Source organism: Sceloporus occidentalis, unplaced genomic scaffold, assembly GCF_023333645.1.
Source record: "Sceloporus occidentalis isolate IW3139 unplaced genomic scaffold, rSceOcc1.0.p SCAF_7, whole genome shotgun sequence".
Lineage (NCBI taxonomy): Eukaryota > Metazoa > Chordata > Lepidosauria > Squamata > Phrynosomatidae > Sceloporus > Sceloporus occidentalis.
This window is the reverse complement of record NW_028316987.1, coordinates 39,048,144-39,072,547: the sequence shown is the minus strand read 5'-3', so window position 1 is coordinate 39,072,547 and position 24,404 is coordinate 39,048,144. Positions and strand designations below refer to the sequence as shown.

At 41.7% G+C, this 24,404-nt stretch overlaps 2 protein-coding genes across 10 annotated transcripts in view; one reads left to right on the top strand and one right to left on the bottom strand.

The window, feature by feature from the left end:
• Window positions 1-4,552, bottom strand: part of LRRFIP2 (LRR binding FLII interacting protein 2) — a 61,586-nt gene extending 57,034 nt beyond the window's left edge. For 2 of the 9 annotated variants that reach the window (XM_089532652.1, XM_089532654.1), the window contains exon 1: window positions 4,234-4,552. The gene's annotated coding sequence lies outside the window, so the exon portion shown is untranslated. Of the gene's footprint in view, window positions 1-3,638; window positions 3,752-4,233 lie in introns of all 9 variants that reach the window. The other 7 variants (XM_089532656.1, XM_089532658.1, XM_089532655.1 and 4 more) reach the window with 5 other exon arrangements.
• Window positions 4,474-12,198, top strand: LOC149309541 (uncharacterized). Its single transcript, XM_089532662.1, has 5 exons — window positions 4,474-4,648; window positions 8,891-8,983; window positions 10,118-10,393; window positions 10,481-10,713; window positions 11,760-12,198. Exons 1-4 carry the CDS (start codon window positions 4,606-4,608, stop codon window positions 10,705-10,707), a joined length of 639 nt encoding a protein of 212 aa, XP_089388788.1. The 5' UTR covers window positions 4,474-4,605; the 3' UTR covers window positions 10,708-10,713; window positions 11,760-12,198.
• The last annotated feature ends 12,206 nt before the right edge of the window (window positions 12,199-24,404 follow it).

Sequence of the window (24,404 nt, the reverse complement as noted above, 5' to 3'; positions counted from 1 at the left end):
TGTCAGCGCAGCTACGTGCATGCGCCACCATTAGGGACAATGTGGGCTTGCCATCTGTGAATGCTCAAATCCGCAGATGGCAAGATCCCACTGTATAACAAAGAGGAAATGTTAGTATTACTAGACTGTTAGCCCAGTTCTAGTATAGGAAATAAACTTCTGGTCTAAAATCATGCACAGAGGTACATTTGTGTCATAACTGCAGAAGTACTCTTTCTTGCTCCAGTCCATTACTTTGCACCTGGCTTCCACTGGTGGATGTCAGGATTCTGGCAAAAAAAGTAGATTTTGCAAGCCATAAGTCTGTCTCCACCCCATTCACTGAGTATCATATGCTTTGATGCCTTGGCCAACAGAATGTGGATCATATGTATGCACCGTACCGAAGTAGCCAAATTAAGAATGTACTATAAATACCTTCCTCCACCTTTTTTAAATAGTGCACATGGTCTTAAATATTCATGTGGGCAGGAATAAAGTGATACTTGCAGTGCCTTTCTCTGAAGGAAATGTAGGGAAAACAATTACCATTCAGCTGCATGAAACTTTAATTCAATAGTTTGCAAACAGTCTTTTTCCATGAAACAGCTACCACTGAAGCAATGTACAGCAAACTTTAATTCAGTAGTTGCACCATATCACCACTTTACAGATATGCCATAGCTGATTTTCATGTAAGAACCTCCCATACCTATAATGTCATTTTTCATTAAAATTGCTGAACAGTCTGTCTGCCTCATAATTTGTAGAAATAATCAATGCATGAACACTTTGTTTTAAATATTTTGTTCATCACTGTAAAAGAAATATTTCCACTGATCCAGAGAGTTACCAGGAAAGAAACAGCTGCAACCTACAGGCACAAATATGATACCAGACCATGGCACACAACAGGGGCAAAAACACCAGTCCCACACATCAGATAGCCTAAGACAGTGATGGTGAACCTTTTACAGACCGAGTGCCCAAAGTGCAACCCAGACCCCACTTATTTATTGCAAAGTGCCACGTCCCTCTGGCTTTCTAATAGGAAACTCTGGTGAACTCTGTGTTAGGGTGACAGCATGTGTGCCCACAGAGAGGGCTCTGAGTGCCACCTCTGGCACGCATGCCATAGGTTCGCCATCACTGGCCTAAGAACTACTGAACTATCATGCCCAAGTCATAATAGAGCTGAGTGATTTTATCTGCAAAGTGCTATACAAATTGTTTACACAAATCTAATTCAGTGGTCTACATTCTCCACCCATGGACCAGTATGTAACAGGCCCCTTGACTTCTCAAAACAATTCTGCTAGATGACTTAGGATACAAATGATGACCGGGGGGGGGGGGGGGGACTTTTTCAACACAACCACTACTGCAGAGTTGGGCCTTCTTATGAATGATCTTATCAAAGTTCAATCAAAGTCACTATACATTTTCCATCATTATCATTCTAATCTTCATCCCACTTTTTCATCATCATCAGCTCCTTAAAAACTAGGGGGATAGTTTGCCTCTACTTCATAGGAGGGAATGGCCAGAACCAACTGCATCCACCACTCTGGTCATTTTTTCATTCCAGAAGTCAACTAGAGCAAACTCCACAAGAGCCATCAGAATCTATCTGAATACATCATCAGCCTCTTGGGGAGGACCATCTGAATCATTCCCCTACCCCTGCACAGACTCCAGGCTCCAGAAAATGTAAACTCCAGCAGATAGTGATCTGTCCATGACAAAGGCACTAGAGAATTACTCCACACCAGTAGAGCGTAACTACAAGTTTGCCCTCCACATTTGCAGCTTTGACTTTTGCAGATTTGATTATCCATGAATATGTTCTCTCTAGGAATCTCTAGCTCCTCCAGAGCAACTCTGTGGTCAAATGTCACCTGAAGTCATGCTGGAAGGCTACAGATTCCTAGAGAGAACACTTTACTAGGCATTTGTAAGTCCTCCAGCACAATTCTGTGGTCAAGTACCTCCAGATGTTGACTACAGAGCTGCTCTGGAGGAGCTAGAGATTCCTAGAGAGGTGTTCTCTCGGGGGGGGGGGGGGAATGTGTTTTTCTCACTTTCACAGAGGTTCTCTGCCCCCAACTTGTGCTATATAAATAAATAATAATAATAATAATAACTCCCGTGGAGGGCCCACTGTAGTTACATCATGCACACAAAGGAAGTTCACAATGAAACAATTTACAGTCACTACATTATCAGAACGCTGATTAAACTGCCACAGTACTGTCTACCAAATGGGTTGTCGAAACCTCAGAGCTGTTCCCAGCCTAGTACTTTTTAACCAGATATGGTTAAACTGGGATGAAATCTAGAACCTTTTAAGCATCTAGATCATGTACTATACTGAATTATGAGTTGTGCCAAATAATTTGACAAACCAATATTATTCTTGTATAATCAAAAACCTCATCACGAAACATCACTAGGGTCAACTCCTCTAGCCAGTTTTATTCATATATTTTGACTCTTAGACCATCATTAGCTGCTGGCTGGTTTCTGGGTGAAATGTTAGGTTTTGGCTATCACCATTCAAGTCCTAAATGGTTTGGTGGGATGCTTTAAGAACAGTCTCCTCCAGCAGCAAGTCAGGTTCTGGGGATCACAGAGTGCAGCTGGTGACAATAAAAGTGACATCACACAGAGTTTACAACTCCTCATCTTCTGAAAACGATTCTGTTCTAGCGCCGACGGCTTTCTACTCCCAAGTTAAAATGTTTTCTTTTATTATCTTGCATGATTTCTGTTTGATAGTTTTAGTCTCAGGATATATTTTTCTCTCACTGATGTGCTTCCATCTTGTTTTCTGGTGTGGTGTTATAGTGTGATTCATATTAATGGTCTATATGATGCCTTGAGGACATAATGCCTAAAAGGCCAATAGCAGAAAAGTACTACGTGTCTGGTAGCAAAGCTTAATTTCTACACTTCTGGTTACTTTTATTTTTAACCACGCAGCAAAACTGCTCCTATCTTCTCACGTTCATCTTATATACATTAAACAATGCTTTCCACCATCTAACCACAGTCATTTGGCAACTACCATCATCTCTTGGGCAGGTTTTTTTTTAACACCAAGCTTAGGTCCTTGGGCTTTTCTCAAAGCACCAGTCTGCTGACATTCGATATACATTGATCAGAACGATCCCCGGCGACAACTAAATTCCTCTCTTGGATCAGGGCCAGAGACTGCTTTACTGTTGGGAACTCCCACAACTCTATCCATATTTTGCAAGAGCTTTCTGAGGCACGTTTCTAAGTCCCTGCAAAGGGCTCTGGAGAGCTTGACTTCAACAGCCTGTGCCTTTCAATACAAAGTAAGACCAGGATATCTTTAATTATTGGTTCCTATTCAAATCACCAACATGTTTCAGTTACGGTTTGTATTCGCGCACTGAATCCTATTAGAAGAACCATATACTACGCAAACTACCACAGCCTCCATCTGAAGAATGGTTCACCGTTAAACTATTAGTGCATCTCCCGAGGAATATTTCTTAAAGGACCTATAAATGCTCACAAACTAGACATTAAATTAAAGTGATGTTGTTTGTAATGAAATAATGATACAATCGCAGCAATTCTTACAGGTCAAAATTGAGAGGCGCGCTCATAAAAGTTAACTCTAACTCTACCATGAAGCCAAGGCGGTTAAAGCGGTCTCAAACCGGTTTATGTCTCCAGTGTGGATGCAGCCTTTGGATCCTCCTCCTCCTCCTCCTTCCAAAACCTCTCTCAAAGTATAGTCCTAAAAGGGTTTGGAGAGAGAGAGAGAGAGAGAGAGAGAGAGTACTTTAGACTGGAAACTCCCAGGGACAGGAAACTGGCTTTCTCTCTCTCTCTCTTTTGAAACTCTGTAGAGCAAACAAACTCCAACTCCCAGAATTCCATAGCCTTGAGCCAGGATACTTAAAGAGGGGCCAAACCGGGTTATTGCTCCAGTGTGGATGCAGCCTTAATCTGTTCTAGTGTGCCTTCAAGTCATTTCTGACTTATGGCGATCCAGTGTTTCCCTAACCTTGGCCCTCCAAGTGTTCTGGACTTCAACTCCCAGAAGCCTTAGCCGTGTGAGCCAACCGCCAGGAATGATGGGAACTGAAGTCCAAAAGTGACCAATCGTTAGAGAGATCTCGCAGCGCCTTTGAGCCTCACTGAAAGGCAGCAGTCGGCAGCAGGCGCTTTCCTAGCCTCCAGCCTCCTTCCTTCCTTCCCCTCGGGCTCCAGGCTCACCAGAGGCCGGCTCCGTCCGGAGGGCGAGGCTGAGGCCAAGCCAACAGGGCGGGGCCGCCGCCGAGGGCCCCAAAGCGGGGCTTCTTCTCCGGAGCCTGGAGCCGCCAACGCCGGGGTTCTCCTCCCAAAGGGAGCCAGCCTCCTCGGTGCTCCTCCAGAGACAGCGACGACGGCGTCCGCCTCAGTTCAAACTTCCTCAGTTAGTGCGGTCTTCTTCTTCTTCGCTCTCCTCTCTTTCGGCCCCGAGTGTCACTCTCCAGACCACCAGCGGCGGCGAGGAAGCCTTCCGACAAGCACAGCCGCTTTGCGCACGCGCCGTTCTTCCGCCAGAGGAGGTGGGGCCGCGGGCGGCACCCGTAAAGGGCAGGGCGCATGCGCAGTACCGGCCCCGAAAGGCGTGGTTGGATCATGAAAGGTATCGTAGGCCGCCGCATGAGGAGTGGTGTGGAGGGAGTCCTTGCCTCGGAATCTCAGTCGCTCTCTGGGTCCAAAAGCCCTCCTATGATTGTTGACACTGTCAGTGGTTGCGGCGCTAGTGGTTCCCCAAGCTGTGCCCTTTAAGAAATTTGGGACTCCGTTTCCCAGAAGCCTCAGCCATGTTGGACAATAGCCTGGGATTGTGGGAGCTGTAGTCCAAAATCTCTTAAAGGGCCCTAGGCAGTGGTTAAATGCCTGTACTGCAGCTACTCCCTCACAAACCATAAGGTTGTCAGTTCAGGGTGGACTCAGCCCCAGGCTATGGAATTCTGGGAGTTGGAGTTTGTTGTGGGCCCACAACAAACTCCAACTCCCAGAATTCCATAGCCTTGAGCCAGGATACTTAAAGAGGTGCCAAACAGGGTTATTTCTCCAGTGTGGATGCAGCCTTAGTCTCTTTTGGTGTGCCTTCAAGTCATTTTCGACTTATGGCGACCCTAAGGAGGTTTTTCTTAGCAGGTTTCTTCAGAAGGGGTTTGCTTCTGCCTTCCTCTGAGTCTGAGAGAGTGTGACTTGCCCAGTGCCACCCAGTGGGTTAACATGGCCGAGCCGGGATTTGAACCCTGGTCTCCAGAGTCCTAGTTCAACTTTCAAACCACTACGCTAAGCTGGCTCTGGAGGGCAAAACTGCCCCTTCCTCTCCTTCTTTCCCTGTTAGTTGAATGCCAACTACCTTTGCACTTTAAACTTTGGGAGGAAGAGAAATATTGAGAGAGAGTGGGATATTTTAAATGCAGGGCAAAAGTGCTAGTGTGAAAGGGGCCTAAGAAAGGAAAGGTGGCAGAGGATTAACCCGGAGAAGCAAAATTAACCACAGAAGCAAAATGCCGCTCAAAATTCTGCAATGCATACCCATCAAATACGCAGAGAGAAATCCCAGAGGTTTAAACAGGGTGCAGAAAAGGCAGAGACACTAGGGACCACGTTGCAAACATATGAGGGTTAATGGAGCGCACCGAGGAATTCCAAAAGGAAATCAGCATGTGCTTTATAGACTCTATAGCAGAACCATTGACTGCATCAATCATGAACCGTCTCACAAAACTACAGTGCCCAGGATTCCCTAGCACTGAGCCAGGACAGTTAAAGTGCTCTCAAACTGGATTATTTCTGCAGTGCGTTTTGGACCTGAGAGTTCCAGAAGAATTATTAAGGTTGCATTCCCTCCGGCCTCTTCCTGGTTTCTAATTTTGTATGGGGGAAAAAGGCTGAGAAGTTAAGTTTGTGTGCTCTCAACAGGAGAAACTTGGCCAATGAATGGCATCACTTAGACAGTATGAATCTTTGCCAAAAACGTGATATTTAAAGCAAGCAGCATGCACATGTATCACCCTCGCAGTTCAGTTATATGATCTTTTTCAGTTCCCTGAAAGTGAATCAAGATCTATGAACACAGGATTATACTTCTAAACTCCAGACGACCTAGGAAATACCGAGACCCATTGCCAAGGCATATCGTTTACCTATCTGTATCAAAAGTGAACTGAGTCAAAATAGCTGGACAGGGAAGCAGGTCTATGAGTGTTTCTGTTTATAGAAACTTATCTATGTTCAACAGAGTGGTCTGATTATGAAAGTATTTGGCTGAGAGATTATAAACCCAGAATCTTGCTTGAGGGCTTTATTTATTCCATCACCTTCTAAGATAGGTGCCTTGTTCAGCCTTAATAGTGCACTGGAGATTTCAAATAATGAGAACTGAATCACCTTTCCTTCTCCTTCCCCTTCTTTTCTCTCATGTGATCATTCCCTATCGTGTAATATTTCTGAAATAAAATATTATCACTACTTATGCAGCCAAACTAGCATCACTGAACCAGAACAGAGCATTATTCGAAGGGTTGAGTAAGCCTCAAATGGTTCAGAAACACCAAATAATAATTAGATATCTATCAACAGCCCTAAAGCATGAGAGAATGTCAAAGTGGTAAGTACAGCACCCAACCATAGAATGCTAACTCACTTTGAAGGATAAAAAAGAAAGCCCAGTGGAATAGCAAATGCAAGGATGTATGTACCCTGGAAGGCATGGCTGACTACAGGAACAGTTAACAAGAGTACTGTGCTCTGAACTGCAAGATTTCCTTGCCTCTTGCTTGTATTACTGTATTAGTTTTAATGAGCAAGAAGTTTGTAATGTGAATTACTTCTCTAAACAACATTTTTGTTTTTGTTAAGCTGTCTTCAAGTTGACTTCAACTTAAAGGGACCTTATGAAAGAGATCTCTCAAAGAGCCCAGGACCCCAAGAGCCCTGCTTAGGTTTTCATACTCAGAGCCATAGCTTCACTGAATCAATCAATCTGTAATGTGATCTTTCTCTTTTCCTAGTGCCTTCCACTTTACTGAGCACTGTTGTGGTTTCCAGTGAATCATGTCATTTCATGAGACATTGCAAGTAGGGTTGCTTAAGTTTAATCATGTTGGCTTCTGGGGAGAGTTTAGGCTTGATTTGCTCTCAGACCTGTTAATTTATATTTTTGGCAATCTACAGAATCTGTAGAATTCTACTCCGATGCTGCATTTCAAATATGTTCATTTACTTCCTTCTGGCTTTCTTCACTGTTCAGTTTTCCAGTCATACGCAAAACGGAAAATGCTATGGTATGGGGTTTTCCGCAAACTATGCCCTTTAAGAGATTTTGTCCTTCAGCTCCCAGAATCCCAGACTGTTGGCCAACATGGCCGAGGCTTCTGGGAGATGAAGTCCAAAATCTCTTAAAGGGCAACGTTTGGGGACCACTAAACAATCAAAGGCTTTGCTATAATCTATAAAGCACAGGCTTTATCTCCGAAATGCTTTGTAAAGTACTATGTAAAGCCTATGGCGCTATATAAATAAACATAATAATAATAATAATAATGTGCATGATCTTGACCAGTAAGTGCTTGCATATGATTACTGAGACCCTCTTTTTTGGGCATTTAGCATTTCTGACTGAATAAATGGTAAAAATCTTTCCACATTATCCCACTGCCCTCTTATAGTGCTGCTATTCCAATTTTACTGCTCTGGCTGCCTCCTGTTGCATTCTGGGGTTTGTAGTTCAATGAGGCCTAAGAGCTCTCTGGCTGAATATTTTAAACACCCCTCCTTCAACTGCAAATCCCAGAATACAATAGGAGGCAGCCAGAGCAGCTAAAGTGGAATAGCAGCACTATAAGAGTGTAATGCGATAATCTAGTTTTTGTTTCAAAATGTTGAGCATCATTTTGCTTGCATGGGAGATAAATGCAACGGTCTGATTATCACTACTATCCTGGGAATCCCCTTTTGAGGGGAGATTGAATCTATTCAAATTCTAGATAATGTGCATGTTGCCTTTGTTTTACAAGGTGATTGAAGCCAATGCCATTTTAGCAAATGTGGTAAACAGCAGTTTGTTTCTTTATTCTATTTCTTAGCTTCCTTTAAAAATCAGAATGTTTCCAAAGTAGTTTACAGGGTAAAAACAATACCAATGCAGAATAAAACAACATCAAACATAAACAAATTTAAATCAACCATTGAAATACAAAGAAGCAGCAAGTGGAATTACAACTTTCAGTTAAAAGCCAAGAAAACAGATTGTTAATCGTCACAGTGGGAGAGAATTTCAAAGGTAGGGTGCTACCACCAAGACATCTGCTATCTCTAGTGTCCACCAGACCTAGAGAACATAGAGAGCTGATCTTAAAACACAGACAGGTTCATGCAGGTATAGACAGACCTTCAAGTAATTTGGACCTATGGCCTCACTATCTAAGCTTGTATGGACTTGAATAGCAAAGTTCTCTTACCAGATGATATTTCTGAGTCATCTGCAAAGGCAGCCCCACATAGAATGCATTACAGTAGTCCCAGTCTCAATGTAATTAGAAGCATGCATAACTGAGACCACATATGTATTCCCTAAACAGGAATCACAACTGATATGTTGTTGTGTGCCTTCAGACTGGTTCCAATTTATGGCAACCCTAAGATGAACGTATCAGGGTTTTCTGGGGGCTGAGTGTGTTCATGGCTGAGTGCGGATTTGAACCCTGGTCTCCAGAGACACAGCCCAACACTCAAACCACTACACCACACGGGCTCTGACACTAGCAAGCATGCCTGGCTACTGCTGTTACACTCTATCTGGATCAGCATTGCTCATTTCTTCATTTGTGTCTCCCTTTCCGTTCGTCTTTCCTTCACTCAGCACGCCGGGGAAGACACGCAAGGAGGCCAATGCACACTCCACCACCCCAGGATGGCAAGCATGACAATGCCAGCTCACCTCATTCTGCTGAAGGTATGCATACGAATAGCTGTGTGTGTGTGTGTGTTCGCGCACGCATATATATAACTGTAGATAGACCATTATAAATATAGATAGATAGATAGATAATATATACATAGACTTACACACATATATCACCCCCTGCAGTAATATATACAAATAGAAGTATGTGTGCATGCATGCACATACATGCGTTATGGCTGATATCCATGCTTATGTATGTACAGTTGTACATATGTTTATATATTGACAGTCCTATATATTTTTGAACAGACTATGCCTCTGCAGCCAGCCTCAGGATATTATTCCTTATTTGTTAATTTCTCCAATGCATATCGACCCTAGGAAGAAATTGTTAGCATCCTTGAAGACAAACAAATGTGGGTGCTTTACTGTTGATTTGGGCCGATTCCTTTTGAGTGATAACAATGATTAGAGCGGATCTTTCTGCCATCGCTGCAAAAAAGACTAGAAAAATTGAGTTAATTGAAATTGCCATAAATTGCCAGTTATACTCAAGGTAGTAAATAGATTTAAATGATTATTTAATATGTGTTTACTGTTATACAGCTAATATGTCTCTTTGTGCATTTGCCCTTTGGACAGTTACCTTATTTTAACAGGAAATGTTTGTGCTTTGTAGTCTGCCTGTTGTTTTGTTTTGTTATGTTAAATGTTTTATGCATTTTGATAAGCTCATTTTGTCATGGCCTTTGTCTACAACAATAAACATTAACAGGACACACACATATATAAGTATATTCCATATGTATATATATAAGTGTTCTACTAAAGGTCTAATGTCGGGTGCTCATAGAGAAGCTTCAAAATATACAAAAGCATAATAAATGATAAATGTGTCTTTGTGCGTAGCTTATCTGTACCAATCTGTACATGTAGATATAGATTTGCACATATATAGTCAGCAGAGATGTTGTTATGTGTTTGAAAAAGATAAATGCTTCTGTGTGCATGTATCTATATATATACACACACATCCTTTTGAATGTATGCAAATATATATATAAATACATATCTATATAGATCTTATAATATTTGTGTGCATATATATGTAGAGATATATATGTACATCCATAGAGTTAAGATAGCTAGGTATGCTTTACCCATGTTAACATTGTTTTCTAGGTGTTGCTGGAGAAGAGGCCCTGGCTCAATCCCCAGAGTCCATGGCTCAATCGTCCAGGGCACTGTCTCCATCGCCAGAGGCCATGGCTCACTCCCCAGATGCACTGTCCCAATCCCCAGAGGCTGCGCTGGAGGTCCAGGCTCTGCATCTTGCTGCCCGCGTAAGGCACCTAGAGGCCGAGAACACAGCACTGGCTACACATGTGGCCAAGCTGGAGGGCAATAATGAGGGATTGGTTGCCCGCATTGAAAAATTGGAGGGCGAGATGCAGGAAGGTAAGTCTCCCCCACCCTTAAAATTTAAAAATGGACGGGAGAAAGGAACAACCATATAACTCTAACCACATCCTTTTACCATTCCAGGAAAACGGCGTATTGATTCACTTGAAGGCGCCATTGCCCAGGTGTATGTCTGCATGGACAATGTGTGGCCGACCAACTACTGCATGTATTGCAGCCCACCACATGGCCCACAAGCATCACCATCATGCATCCCAGAAGGCACCGCACCACCTGCCCCACCAGGGTCTCCGCCACATGCGCCACCAGGCTCCCCACCACACTCCCCACCGCACTCATGGCCACAGTGATGTGAGGTGAGCTTGGTGCCACACCCCCAGTGAAATAAATGTAACTTACATTAATTTAAACAAAAATCCATCAGTGATACGTTACAAACCAAACAGGATTAAAAAACAGCTGGAGATATTACTCAGATTCCTGCATGTTGTTTCACTCCTTAGTAAAGATGGTATGCTGGGGAGGATATCTTTTGCGGGCGGGCTCCTCCTCCTTCTGGCCATGGAAATAGGGAAATTTTCAAAGCCCAGGAAATTTAAAATCCATTTGCATCTCAATAGGGACTCCTCTTTTGCAATCCTATAATATGTCTCCATTCTGGTGAGATCACAGGCCTCTTTGGTTGGCCAATAAAGGTATCACTGGGGCTCTCCAGACCACCTCAAAGGGGTGGACTGGAGGCGTCCGGTTTCCCTCCAGAGGGATGCTGTAGCAAGCAAACCACACGGCGTCCCTCCAGACCAAAAGGAATCCAGAAAAAATGGGTTCTTTTTTGGCGCGCACGGACTATGTCATCAGTGCACTGCACCGTGCTTGTGTCATGCACGGCGCACCGTATGGACCGCCGCATAAAAATGGCGCTGCCCATACGTTCCAGGGGTTCGGAGTGTGCAGATGCTGCACTCCGGAACCCTTGAATTGGCCCCAGGCCAACACAGCTACCCCTGTGTGTTTTTAATATTTATTTAAGTGAGTCTAAATATCAAAGTAATCTTGATCCACTGCATTTAATTTTCTTAGAGCAAAAGTTTGCTGTTCAGCCCTGTAGATATTTATTCTCTCAGACTCAGTAGTCATAGTATAGGGGAGATTGGCCACAACAGATGACCTCATTTCCTTCAGTGTTGGGGAATGGTCTTTGCATCTGGTTCCATGCTGCACATTGATCATTTGACACATTGACCCAAAAAACACAGCAGCCACCCTTTCCGAAAAGCCCCAGACTTAGGAGTTTCTATCAGACATTTTGCAAACTTTTCTCTCTTGATAAACGGAAGGATAGATTCTTCATCTGCTCATCATGCAATATTAACAGTGTTCTTTGTTTATAACACCACTTTAGAGTTGCCTGGCAAGACACTCTGAGCTCACAGATCCAGAAGTAATGACTCATCCGCAGTTTTGAGCAAGAGGAACTGCTGCATCATGAGAGTGAAGACTCCTTTCAAGCACCAAGTATAAAGGCAACAGCGACTGCCAAAGCCTTTCTTGTTCTCATCTTTCAAACATATTTCAGAGAGCGGTGAAAGACCAGCCCAGCATACTTTACAGATTTGTGGATTGCTTGGAAGGAGTCTGTTTAATCTGATGTTACTTTTTTAAAAGTTTCTTATTTTGCTGGGTTTACCACACATTTTATCACATTTTCCTTATAGTATATGAATACCCGTGGTCATTTTTGGAAACATGAGATATTCTGGGATTTCAGAGGCTCATGAAAGCTTTTTAGTGATGTTTGTACGTTCCTCTCAGTTAACCATGCATATTCCTTGCACATTTGTGTGTGTATATATATATATATATATATATATAAGCATTTGTTTGTGTTTCTGGGGAGCAATGCACAGTATCCAAGGAAGAACTGTTGTAATTATAAACCAGGACAGTAACAATTCCTAATGTAGTCTTCTTCTTGTAGATATTAAAGCTATTCAGATAAGTGTTTTTGTTTGTTTGAGGGTTTTTTGTTTTGTTTTGTTTTTCTTTTTGTATAGCCATCTCAGCTAGGACTAGTCAGGCTGGAAATCTAAGTAAACAAATTATATAGTGCTTTAATCAGAAAAATACATAGACACATGAAGAATGCAACCAAAGTTGGAAAATGGAAATTACAGTTAAAAATGTCTACAAGACTATAAAAGCTGTGAACACAATTAAATTTTCCTTGCGTACAGGATTTCCCTATGGTATGAACTACATTTTTGTCTGCTCATGGAAGAAAAAAAAGGAATATCCCTTGTACAAAAAGTGCTTCACAGGATGAAGAAAAAGTATAATGTTCCATATAAACCTGACTCCTAGCTTGTCATTCCCAAATGATTCAGATTTTGTGAGCTGATTTCAACATTTGGCTTTAGATTCTGGCTTGATTCAACGTTTGGCTTTAGAATCTGGTTTTATGGAGAGTTCAGGCATAATACAAGTTTTGGTTGGTTGGTTTTTAATTTTTTTTTTTTTTTTGTACGTTTATGATTATTGAAGGCGTTTCCACAGGGGGAAAAATAGAGAAAAGCAATGAGGAAGAGTCACCCTGAATGATTAACCATGATTCCTGGCTAACCATTGTGTGATATCATAGTCTGTTGGAGAAAAACAACAGACTCTTCTGGTTCTTAAGGACCAACCATTTTATTATAGCATAAGCTTTTGTAGAGATGCATGCAGTATGTGGGACTGCATATACATGTGGGTGTAGAGAGAAGAAAAATGTTAGTGTTTAGGTCAGAGGGATGTACAATACAAGAAATACTGCCTGTGATAATTGCCTCAAAGCTTAAATAGATCTTAATTTTAATAACTATTCACAAAATGGCGAATCCAAACCTCCTGGCATTGGTAAGTTACAGGTATTAATTAGCAAGCTATCGCTAAGATGGTTATGTTATCTTCAATCAGTTTATGAATTGTCACTATAATTATATTTATTAGCCTTGTTCTTATCAGCACAATGGCAGGTATCTATACAAATAAACAAATAAAAATACTCATAGGCTCCATCCCAAATACTGTGCAACAAGTTCTGCATGTACATGCCCGAACAGGATAGTCCCCATATCATACTGCATGTCATTTCTGAAAGCAAGACAGGTTTCAGAAGTAATTTCAAATATAGTGAGAGAGACTGTTGTTCAAATAAAATAGTTTTGTTTTTTCTTTAAATGAGCACACATAAACCATGGGAGAGCCAGTGTGGCATAGTAGCAATAGCAATGGCACTTTACATTTCTGTACCCCTTCAGAGTGAACTAAGCATTCTCTAATGTGTTAGCCAATTGTCCCCAACAAGCTGGGTACTATTTTTACCAAGCTGCACAAGGAAGGAAGGCTGAGTCAACCTGGAGTCCTGGGATCGAACTCACATCATTATGGCTGCATTACCAGCATTTAACCACTGCATCACCAGGGCTGGTTGTTTGAGTGTTGGACTACAACTCTGGAGACCAGGGTTTGATTTCCAACTCAGCCATGAAGCCCACTTGAAGGTATGTGTGTGCACGCACGCACACATATACAAACCATAGGATTGTACAAACTTAAAATTAACTCTTTTGGATCCTAGGTATCTTTATACCTTTTTAGGTGACCTATTATTTCTGATTAACATTTACTAGATTGTGATTATTTTGGTCCCCTGTTGTAAGCCAGCATGGCATAGTGGTTTGAGTGTTAGGCTACACCTCTGGAAAACAGTGTTTGATTCCCAGCTTGGCCATGAAAGTTGAAACCCACTGATTGATCTTGGTCAAATCACATGCTTTCAGCCTCAGGGAAAGGCAATGGCAAACCTCCTGTGAAGAAGTCTTGCCAAGAAAACCCCATGATGGGTTCACCTTAGGGTAGCCATAACTTGGAAATTACAACAACAACATAGGGCTAGCTCTACCAATAGGCAAGTGTAGCAACGGCCTCAGGGAGCAAATATTGGAGAGACAACAGAGGCATTCCTAAGGCTGTTATTCATAAGGCCCCCATTATTTTGCTCTGTTGGCGGACAGAGTTATGTCTGGCGCATAACTTACTGCCTTCATGTCTAATGAGGAACATTATCCTATCACCAGTGGGTAAATAAAATTTATTTACCAGTCCAATCTTCTGTATACCGTGGACCCTTGTTATACACTGAGGTTTGGTTCCAATCCCCCGTGTATAACAAAATCCGTGTATGCGCAAGTCCCATTACATATAATGACATAGCAAAATGGTGTCCCTTATAAAAAATGGAAAATCAAGGTAAATTTATACTTTTTTGGAACATTTTCAATACGTGTATGCTTAAATCCGTGTATAAAAAATCCGTGTATAAGAAGGGCCGACTGTATATGGCATGGAGATAGGGTAATAATTTTGCTTCCAGCTTTAAAATTAGTTAAGCCAACTGAATGCCAACAGCTTGTTGCTGTGTGTCTTCAAGCAATTTCTGACTTGTGGTGACTCTAAGGCAAACCTATCACAGGGTTTTCTTGACAAGTTTTGTTCAGAGGGAGTTTGAACTATGAAGCTGAGAGACTGTGACTTGCCAAGGCCAACTCTAATAGCATACTATTACAGTACTTCTGAGGAATCAGCCAAATAAATAAATGATCTTGTCTTAAAACTTAGCCAGATTGACCTTCCTCATTTAACTTTCTGCAAGCAAATAACACATGCTGAAAATATTCCTAATGCAGAACGCTCCTTCCTTTAAAAATGTTTATAAAAAGCATTTTGTTTAGATATATGTCCCATCAATAAAAATTGGAGCTACATAAAAAGATGCTTTTGAATCTAAGATCTACCAAATAGAAACCAGTATACTTGTAGAAAAAAAGTTGCTTGTGTTACTCAACAGTGACTTTGTTGGGGGGGAAATACTCAGAAACATTTGGCTAGGGCTTTTCTTTTTCAATTATTCCATGAGCAGGACCACATTGTTTTTATGTTCTTCATTAGAATTGTTCTGGAGTTTCACAGCCAACTAGCAAATATTTTCCCCCAGCAGCTTCTGTAACTCAATCAATGTTGCTGCAACAACAAAAATGCTTTAATATAATCAATAGCTGATGCATGCTGAAGCTGCTACCATGGTGCGCAAAAAAGGAGGCCAGGGAGCTCTGTATTATTCCAAACACAATGGGTAGAAGAGATAAACAGATCAATGGGTTCAATTACATACTCTTAATAAGTACAACCCTATATAGACTATAAAAAAGAGAGCATAATAAACTCAGGAAAAAGCCAAGCCAAGCTTCTCCTGATATATTGAATTGAACTCCATTCAAATATTACATAACAATATAATGTTACATTCCTGTCTTTGAGCAAATTGGCACAAACATGTATACTTTTCTTGGTTGCAAATGTTCCCGTTGTTGTTGTTGTTATTATTATTATTATTATTATTATTATTAATTGTACTGTAGTAGCAATTCTCATTACTTCTTGGTAAAGTTCCTTTTGTTCTCAAAACCTGTCTTTCCATTGTTTCACTTCACTCAAAAGGGAGTGGTTAGAGGTGCAAATAATCCGGTGTGCTGATACAATGCTGCATCTGTATGGCAGAAATATTGGAGTTTAACACTAGTTTAACTGCCAGGGCTCATTCTTTGCTAGGGAATTTGAGGATTTGTAGTTTTGTAAGAAATTTAGCCTTCTCTGTCAGAGAGCTCTGATGCCACAAGAAACTACAGTTCCCAGGATTCCATAGGATGGAGCCATGGTACATAAAGCAGTGTCACTGTTTTATTTCTGCAGCGGAGAAAGTTCTCCTCCATGGGTTCAGGTTGATAGAAATACACAAAGAGTAGGATGAGGCTAGAATGCTTGCCTCCTTTCTGTTCATTTCATGGATATGTACATGAATGGGTTATGGACTGATTGTTACACAAACACTTTGTAGATTATTGCACATGGTTGCTTTCCATAGTGGTAGAATTCAAAGATATAGCCATGTTAGTCTGAAGAAATAGTATGTAGAGAGATCTTGTAGCACCTTTGAGACTAACTGAAAGAAAGAAGTTGGCAGCATGAGCTTTCATAGACTAAAGTCTACTTTCTCCGTATGCATCTGAGGAAGCAGACTTTAGTCTATGAAAGCTCATGCTGCTAACTTCTTTCAGTTAGTCTCAAACGTGCTACAAGATCTCTCTACATGTACGTTATTGTGTTAATTTTGCAGATTGTGTGCACCATCTTTAAATTTTGCAAAAAAATTGATTATATCTATATATCTATTTTATCATATATATCTATTTAAGATTATATTCCCATTAATCTGAAACAAGAACCTGCTGAATGCAATATTTTATTCTAATCAGAACAAAAGGAAAGCAAAAGACAAGTATTGAGTTTTATTGGATCAGTCCTCAGTGGTCACATTCACATGAATGATAAACCAAGATGCAGATAGATTCTGCCCCATGCTCCTGTTTGGCTGTTCCCATTATGAATGCTTCTGGAGGCTTACTTCCAGATACAGCCACACTGAACTGAAACAGTGGCATGTCACTGTACATATAAAGTGAACTTTCCCATTCTGAGACTACATGTAACTGTGCTGCCTTTGGTGCACTCTGAGAAGCTTAATGTTTATGTTCAAGAATGCCATTTAGAAATTCATTTTTAAAAATTGTCACAAGGGATCAGCTTGCTCATGCAAACCCTCATTTTCTATCGCAACGCATCCTTGGGATTGCATGTTGTTGCTTGCTGAGCTTCCTTTCTTTCTCACACTGTGCAGTCTTGAGATTCACGTTAATCACACTCCCTGAAGGAAGGGTGGCGGTTTCATCTACTCGATTAGATATAAAGCTACAGGACAAGATGTTTCTGGAATATACACCTGTAGTAAGGTACTCACCCAGGTGGAGAGAGCTGAAGGGGCTAAGGGCAGCCAGGTGGTGGAGGTTGAGGGGAAGGAGGAAGTTAACCCAGAGGTGGAGCCAGTGGAGGAAGGAGGAGGAGCTGGAAGGACTATAAAAGCAGAAGGGCTGAGGAGTGTGGGGGGAAGAGGATGGATGTGGAAGAGCTGTTCAGGCAGCAGTGGCCGGGGAAGGGAAAGAACAGGGTTTAAGGAGGCCAGAGAGGGACAGAGTCCCTGTGCCTCTTCCAAGAAGGGCCCTATGGCCAAAGCAGAGACCCCAAGAGGAGGAGAGGCTACAGAACCCTCAAGAGGAGGGAGCCTGGGCTTTTGCGGGCTCTGGGGAATGGACAACCAGAGACCTTGAGGATTTGGAGGATGAGTGGTGGAGTCCACATGAGAAGCTTTGAGAAACAAGCCATGTCATAATGGGAAGTGGGAATGTCTGACTTGAAGACTGGACTTTATGTTTTGAGTTATCATCTACTTGATACAGAGCTATTTTCTTATTAAAGGTACAGTTGTACCACACTTGCCTGAGTAAGTTTGTTGTGCATGTGGGAGAGAACATAAGGGGAGGAGTCTGTTTCCTTGCAAGATGGAGTCTGCTATGCCAGCCCCGCCTACAACACCAAAGTTTCAATTGTGTCCCTGTTAGGCAGAACAGGAGGAAATCACCCCAAAGATGAGACAACTCTGTTTTGTTCATTCCCACATTACAGTCTGAATAGAATTGTATATTGTGGATGTGTGCAACCATATTCTATATGGTTAGTATAGTGAAATGTAAAACTCTCCAAATGTGAATTGTGGTTTATTTATTAATATTAAATTAATGTCCTTGCTATCCTTTGAAACAGTTTTTTTAAGCCCACCCAAGAGCCTAGACGAAGAGTGAAGCAAGGCCATAAATCTCAGAATGCTCTGGGACTACACAATGTGGGGCAGGCCCTTTCCTTACCACTTCTGCAGTCATCAAGATCATGGGAGGGCCCAGTTCCTTCCATTAAGACTGTGGCCTTTTCAGAGGCTATGGGTGTTATTGCAGATGAATGAATTTCTTGGTATAATGAGAAATTTGGTACTTGTGGGACTTTATCACACGGAGGAAAATGGGGGATTCAAAAGGCATTATCCAGGCTAAGATTATCACATGATGTTGCAATTAGGGAAGTCCCGTGGATGATTTGTTGCTGGTTATTCCCTAGTTATTCCCAGGATAAATCCTCTCTGATCACAATGTGTGAGCCACAATCACGCAACTTCCCCTGGATAGTGCCTTTTGAATCATCCGATTTTCCCATGGGATAAAGTCCATGAACAGAGGGGCCCTTTGATCCAGGGAGGGTTACAGTGGGCCTTTGGTATCTGTGGGGATCTGTTCCAGACCCCTGCCCCCCATGGATACCAAAATCTGCCCATGTTGTTCCCAATGGTGGTGTGTGCCTATGGCCGCACCACCATTAGAGACAGCCCCTGTCGTCCCGTGGCAGCATGTATATGCTACCATGCCACCATTAGGGACAATGGAACTTAATGGCATTGTGGCCACATGCTCATACAGCCACAGGATAATGGGGCTGTCCTTAATGGTGGTGCAGCCATGTGCACGCATCGTCATTGGTGAGAACGCAGGCTTGCTGTCCGCAGATGCTCGAATACATGGTTGGCAAGTCGGTGGATACTGAGGGTTGACTGTTTATCATCCAGAAGATATGAATATGCCAAGGTCTTTGTGTTGTTTACTGGATCCTCCTCACCACTATTAATGTAGAATTATTCCCTAGTTTGTTTAGAGAGTTGAGCAGTCGTTTTTTAGAGGCTTGAGCAGTCATATAGCCTCGGACAGCAGGTATGAAGTGACATGAAAGAGCAGCAAATTGTCAGTTATTAAATTCATAATTTTAGGATTTTTTTACTACCAAGGAGTGACGTTTGTAGGATTTTTTGTCTAATGTGCCCAAATTACCTGGGTACATTTTGATACTATCTGCCTTGACTTGGCTGGCTGGATGCCATTTGCTGTTCTGTCTCAGGCACTGAAATGTGTTTTGAGCTGGTGATGCTTCCTATAATGCAACATAGTGTCAAATTTGATCACATAGTTTTGAGGCTATTATAGCGGAGACCTTGATCCTTGCAACAGAGGTTTATTTTGGTGCAGCAAAAAAGATTGTTTTACTTATTCAGGAGGAATAGTCCTGGTTAGCAAAAAAGGAACCCTATCAGCGGCTTTTGTTCTTATTTGTCTAGTCACTGCAGTATTGATTTTTGGTATGCTTGAGACAGAGCTCAGAAGTAATGCATTAAAAGTAATATTATAGGTACTTCTAACTATACTGAGGGAGTGGATGCTACATTGTTACCTATAAATGATTAGCAACAATACTGTTCATTTTACAAAGTTTACACCCAGATGAAGGCAATTTTAATGTTTTTTTAGTACAATAATTATGAGTAAATAATAGTATTACTAGTAGTTAACAAGTACCAAATTATTTTTTTTTAAACTAGTGACCAAACATTCCTGGGGGGCAGGGAGCGCAATAAATGATAATGCATTGCTTGCATGGTCAGTGACTCCATACTTTGAGCTGGGAAGGAGTACTTCTCTTAGCCTAACACCGAACAATAGTTAACGGGAGCAAATCTACCAGCCCTATAACAATCTCTGATCTGAATATTCCCAATCCTTATTAGGTGTCTTAATCCAGTGGACAGATTCTGAATTACTTTGTGCTGTATATCCAACCATTCTTGTATATCAACCTGTTAAAGGGTGACCACTATACAGATGACAGTTCTCAAAACTTTGCTTAAGGGAAAAGTTATTAAGTAAATCCCAACCCCCAGATAATTTCCTAATACAATGACAGCTCCTTTAAATAGTTTTAAACAGTGTGATTTACAATTTATAATTGGCTGGGAAATCTGTATAATGTGTCTGCATGCAGGTACCTGTTATCGATGGTAGCCTCTTTCCTAGACTGATATAACGCACTGCATTAGGCTTACATTTGCAGACTACTTGGAAACATCAAAATTTGGGCACTAGATTGTTCAAGTGGGACTTTTTAGGCATATATCTAGCTTGTTCTTAAAGAAAACCATTGGCTCCTGGTCTCTTTACTACCAAAGTACTAAGACAAAATTTAAAACCCTTCTCCTCTTTTGACTAGTGCCTTAATTAAATCGAATTGCTCCAAATCCCACTTGCATTTTTATCCCATTCCTGCATGGAAACTATCACACATTTTTCATATGTATTTTTGCGAGTGTACATATTTTTGAATGAATTTTCCTCGTGGACACATTTTGTACATATTTTTCTTGACTCCAGTGCAGTATATGTCTATGTCTTTCCCCCCAGGGACGTAGTCAAGGGAGGGGGTTCTTGGGGTTCGGACCCCCCCTGCCATTAGAAAAATGAATGGTGTGTGCTGCTGCACTGCTGTACCCAAGCCCCATTATAATGGTGGCACTTAGTCTGGACCCCCCCTTCCTAAAATCCTAGCTACGTCCCTGTTCCCCCCAAATGAATGCATTTTTTTTGTTCAAAGTCATGCATGGTTGTGCTCATACTTAATTTTTCCAAAATGCAAATAAACATATTTCAAAATGCAAGGTGTGTTTTATTTCTGGGCGTGTGAAGTTGGGATAGAAAGAATATTCACAAGTATTTCTTCCCACATCAAAAAACAGGTTTTACATCCCTAGTGAGAAATGGATACTTTCATCAAGGATCTTGACTCCTCACAAATCTCCCTATTTGGAACCTGGGTACTGGAGAGATTGGTTGTCTTTCATAAACTTGTACATACACCTGGAGTGGCCCATAGCCTGCCCTGCAGGGTATTTCAACCTTCAATGGCAGAGTGAGACCCATATACAGCCACCCATGTCTGACCAGCTGTTGGTGGCATGCTAAGCAAAGACAAAGTTACAAGGATTCTAGTGCTGTTGCTATCATTTAGAAGCAACACGACTGATTGCACAAGGGTAAGACCCAATTTGATTGACACAAACTTATGATAAGTGATGATGCAAGAATTCTGTTTCATTTTCACATAATTTTTTTTCCAGGCCTAACTAATTGAAAATGCAATACCTAGAGCAGGGGTAGGCAATCTTTTTGAGCTGGGGGCCGGGTTGCTGTCCCTCAGACAACTGGGGGGCCGAAGCCAATAAATAAATAAATAATTTTTTAAAAAATTAAATATATAAATAAACCAGGACAAATGTAGGACAAAATTTTCAAATGGAAGACACTTTTTAAAAAAAAAAAATGGAGGACACGCGAAAAAAATTGCTGATTTTTTTTAAAAAATGTTAATATAAATGCCTGTTTCTGAGGCTTCTATAGACAATTGCCCCCCAAAGGCCCCAGCAGCAATCGGCGGCAGGACCGGGCTGGGGCCAGTCCCAAGGCCTCGCCGGGCTGCATCCGACCCGCGGGCCACAGGTTGCCTACCCCGACCTAGAGTTTAAGGTTGCTCTTTCTCAGACAAGCAAGCAACTACCCTCACTTTTTCTGGTTCTGCCAAGAGCAAGAAGAAGGAGAGTTAAAGTCAGCAGGCACTTATCTCAGCAGCCCAGGGTGACTCATCCCTCCAGACCAATGGCTTGACTTAGAGGCTGCACATACAGCCCTGAAGGGGTGGCATTCAGATGCCCCTTCTTCAGCAGGACTGGGTCCGCAGCAACTTAATGCTGCAGCTCCAATCCGGCCTCTGGAGGGCACAAAAAGGAGCTGCAAAAAGCATTTCCATTTTTGTGCCATCCAAAGGGAGTCATAGCTGTGGCGTGTGGCTGTATGGCACCCCTTCAGTGTTGCATCATTTTGATGCAGCGCTGGAGGTGCCCCATGATGCCATGCGACATCTGGACTGGTGCGTGGCATCAGGGTGCCCTGGGGGATGGAGTTGTGTGTGCGTCATCAAGACGCTGCGCCCCGACTCTGCCCCCAGGCCGTCTTTTTGGGCCGGTCTGGATAGTCCCTTAGTTGAGTAAAAAAACAACTCACCACATTATTTGTTAATATAACCAGAGGCTACCTTCTGCCTGTCTATCAATTATTAATCAGCATCCATTTTGGAAAAAGTATTATATTTATCTCATTCTTTTGCTGCATTGTACTCAAGCCAGCATACATGGCTTTCCTCCTCTTTACTTTATCATCCTAACAATAATGTGGTGAGATGGGTCAGGCTGAGCAAGAAGGAGAGTGACAGGTCCATGACCATCCAGTGTGCTTTAAGATTGAATGAGGGCTTGAACTTGTGTTTTCTGTGTCTGAACAGTTTACTACTGCCAACTTTCTTTGGTTCTCTCAGCCTTGGTCCTACAGCTGCTTTGGACTTCAGTTCCCAGAAGCACTAGTTAGCTTGGCTCATAGTGATAGATTTTGGGAGTCAAAGTCCAAAACATCTGGAAAAACAACAGTTAAGAACATTTGCAGAAAAATGGCCACTTCTTTAAAGCCTGAACAAGAGGAAGATGATTAACTGCAGCTTTTCAGATTCCCTTTTAAAAGCACAGAAGCCCTGCCAAATCAGGACAGAGTCTTGTGGTTTCCTAAAAACTTAACCAATTCACTCCATTCCAAAAACAAAACAAAACAAAACAAAAACTATGCCAAATGATTCTTTTTAGTCTTCAGGATGCCACAAAACTCTTGGTTGCTTTTTCTAACAACAGGGGCAGAATTGCCGCCCTATAATTTCTTCTCCTCCAGCCTGAAATAACAAATTATCCAACTCCTATGCAGCATTTAGTGACGTTTCCCAAACAGTTATTATGTGCTGCATGATTACTGCCCCATTCAAAATGATAGGATTTCTCTGCCCTGAATGTTAATTCCTGTTTTCCATGTTTTAAAACTGGAAAAAACAAAAACAAACAAAACACCAAAAAACAAAAACAAAACGATTTGCTTTGCCAGTTTGTCAACACATAAAAATAAAGATGACAAGAGCAAACTGTGGAATGACCTACCGGAAGAGATCTGTCTCTTCCAGTAGACTTTCCCAGACTGACCTCTCAAAGAAAGATAGCCCCATTCACTTTCAATCTACCCACTTCTTCCTGCTTACTTTAGGCTATGCTCTTAATGTAATTATTTTAACTGTTATTGGATTTTATTATTGTAATAGTGGGAGGGTTAGGGGTTAACATATATTCTTTTGTATTCTTATGTTGTAATCCCGCCTCGATCCGCAGGGAGAGGTGGAAAATTTAAATAATAATAATAATAATAATCTTTCATTTCCCAGCAAACAGGAGGAATTTCTCTTAAATTCGAATGAAAAGAAAGTGGGGCCAGAACACATTCACTTAAAGTCGCTAGTTTCACGCAATTATGTGAATACGCATTGCATTCAAACTGGCTCCCCATTGCCCGAAAATAGCATGCCATTGCCCGAATTTGCGTGTAGCAGTCTATCATGTAATAACGTGAAACCACATGATTGCATTTGGACTGACTTCCCATTGCCCAACTTTGTTTGCAGTGGGTTATCACACAATAACATTAAACCTCTTGATTGTGTTCAGATTGCCATCTGATTATACTTCCAGTTCCCCTTGTCTGATAAACTCCAGGGTTGTCAAGGCAAGATTTTTGTTTTCGTTTTGCTTTTCAATTATAAAAAAGTTTACCAGCTTCTTGGAGCAACAATATAACAACAATTTTTAGAAGGGCCAGCACTGAGAAAACTTCAGAAAATGAGTTTTAGGTAAGACTCATAACTTAGCTCAGTAAGAGAGAGCACACATTGAATCCTTAAGGGACCTGAAGTTCAATTCCCTGTAGGCAGAGTCCAAGCATGATTCTTCACTCCTGGTACAGACTTGTAATACAAGCTTCCACCCACACGCATACCACAGTCCTATCAGAGACATGCAATCTGATGAATCAGGACAGAAAAATTTATATTTTAATTCTAAAATTATATTTTTCTACATTTCCGAGATTGCACTACGGCACACCATTAGGTCTTTTCTGCCACACCACCAGACACATACTCCTTGGTATTTTGGTCTTCCAGCTAAAAGACTAATCCTACAAAGCAGGGGTAGGCAACCTTTTTGAGCCGGGGGCTGGGTTGCTGTTCCTCAGACAACTGGGGGGCCGAAGCAAAAAAATAAATAATT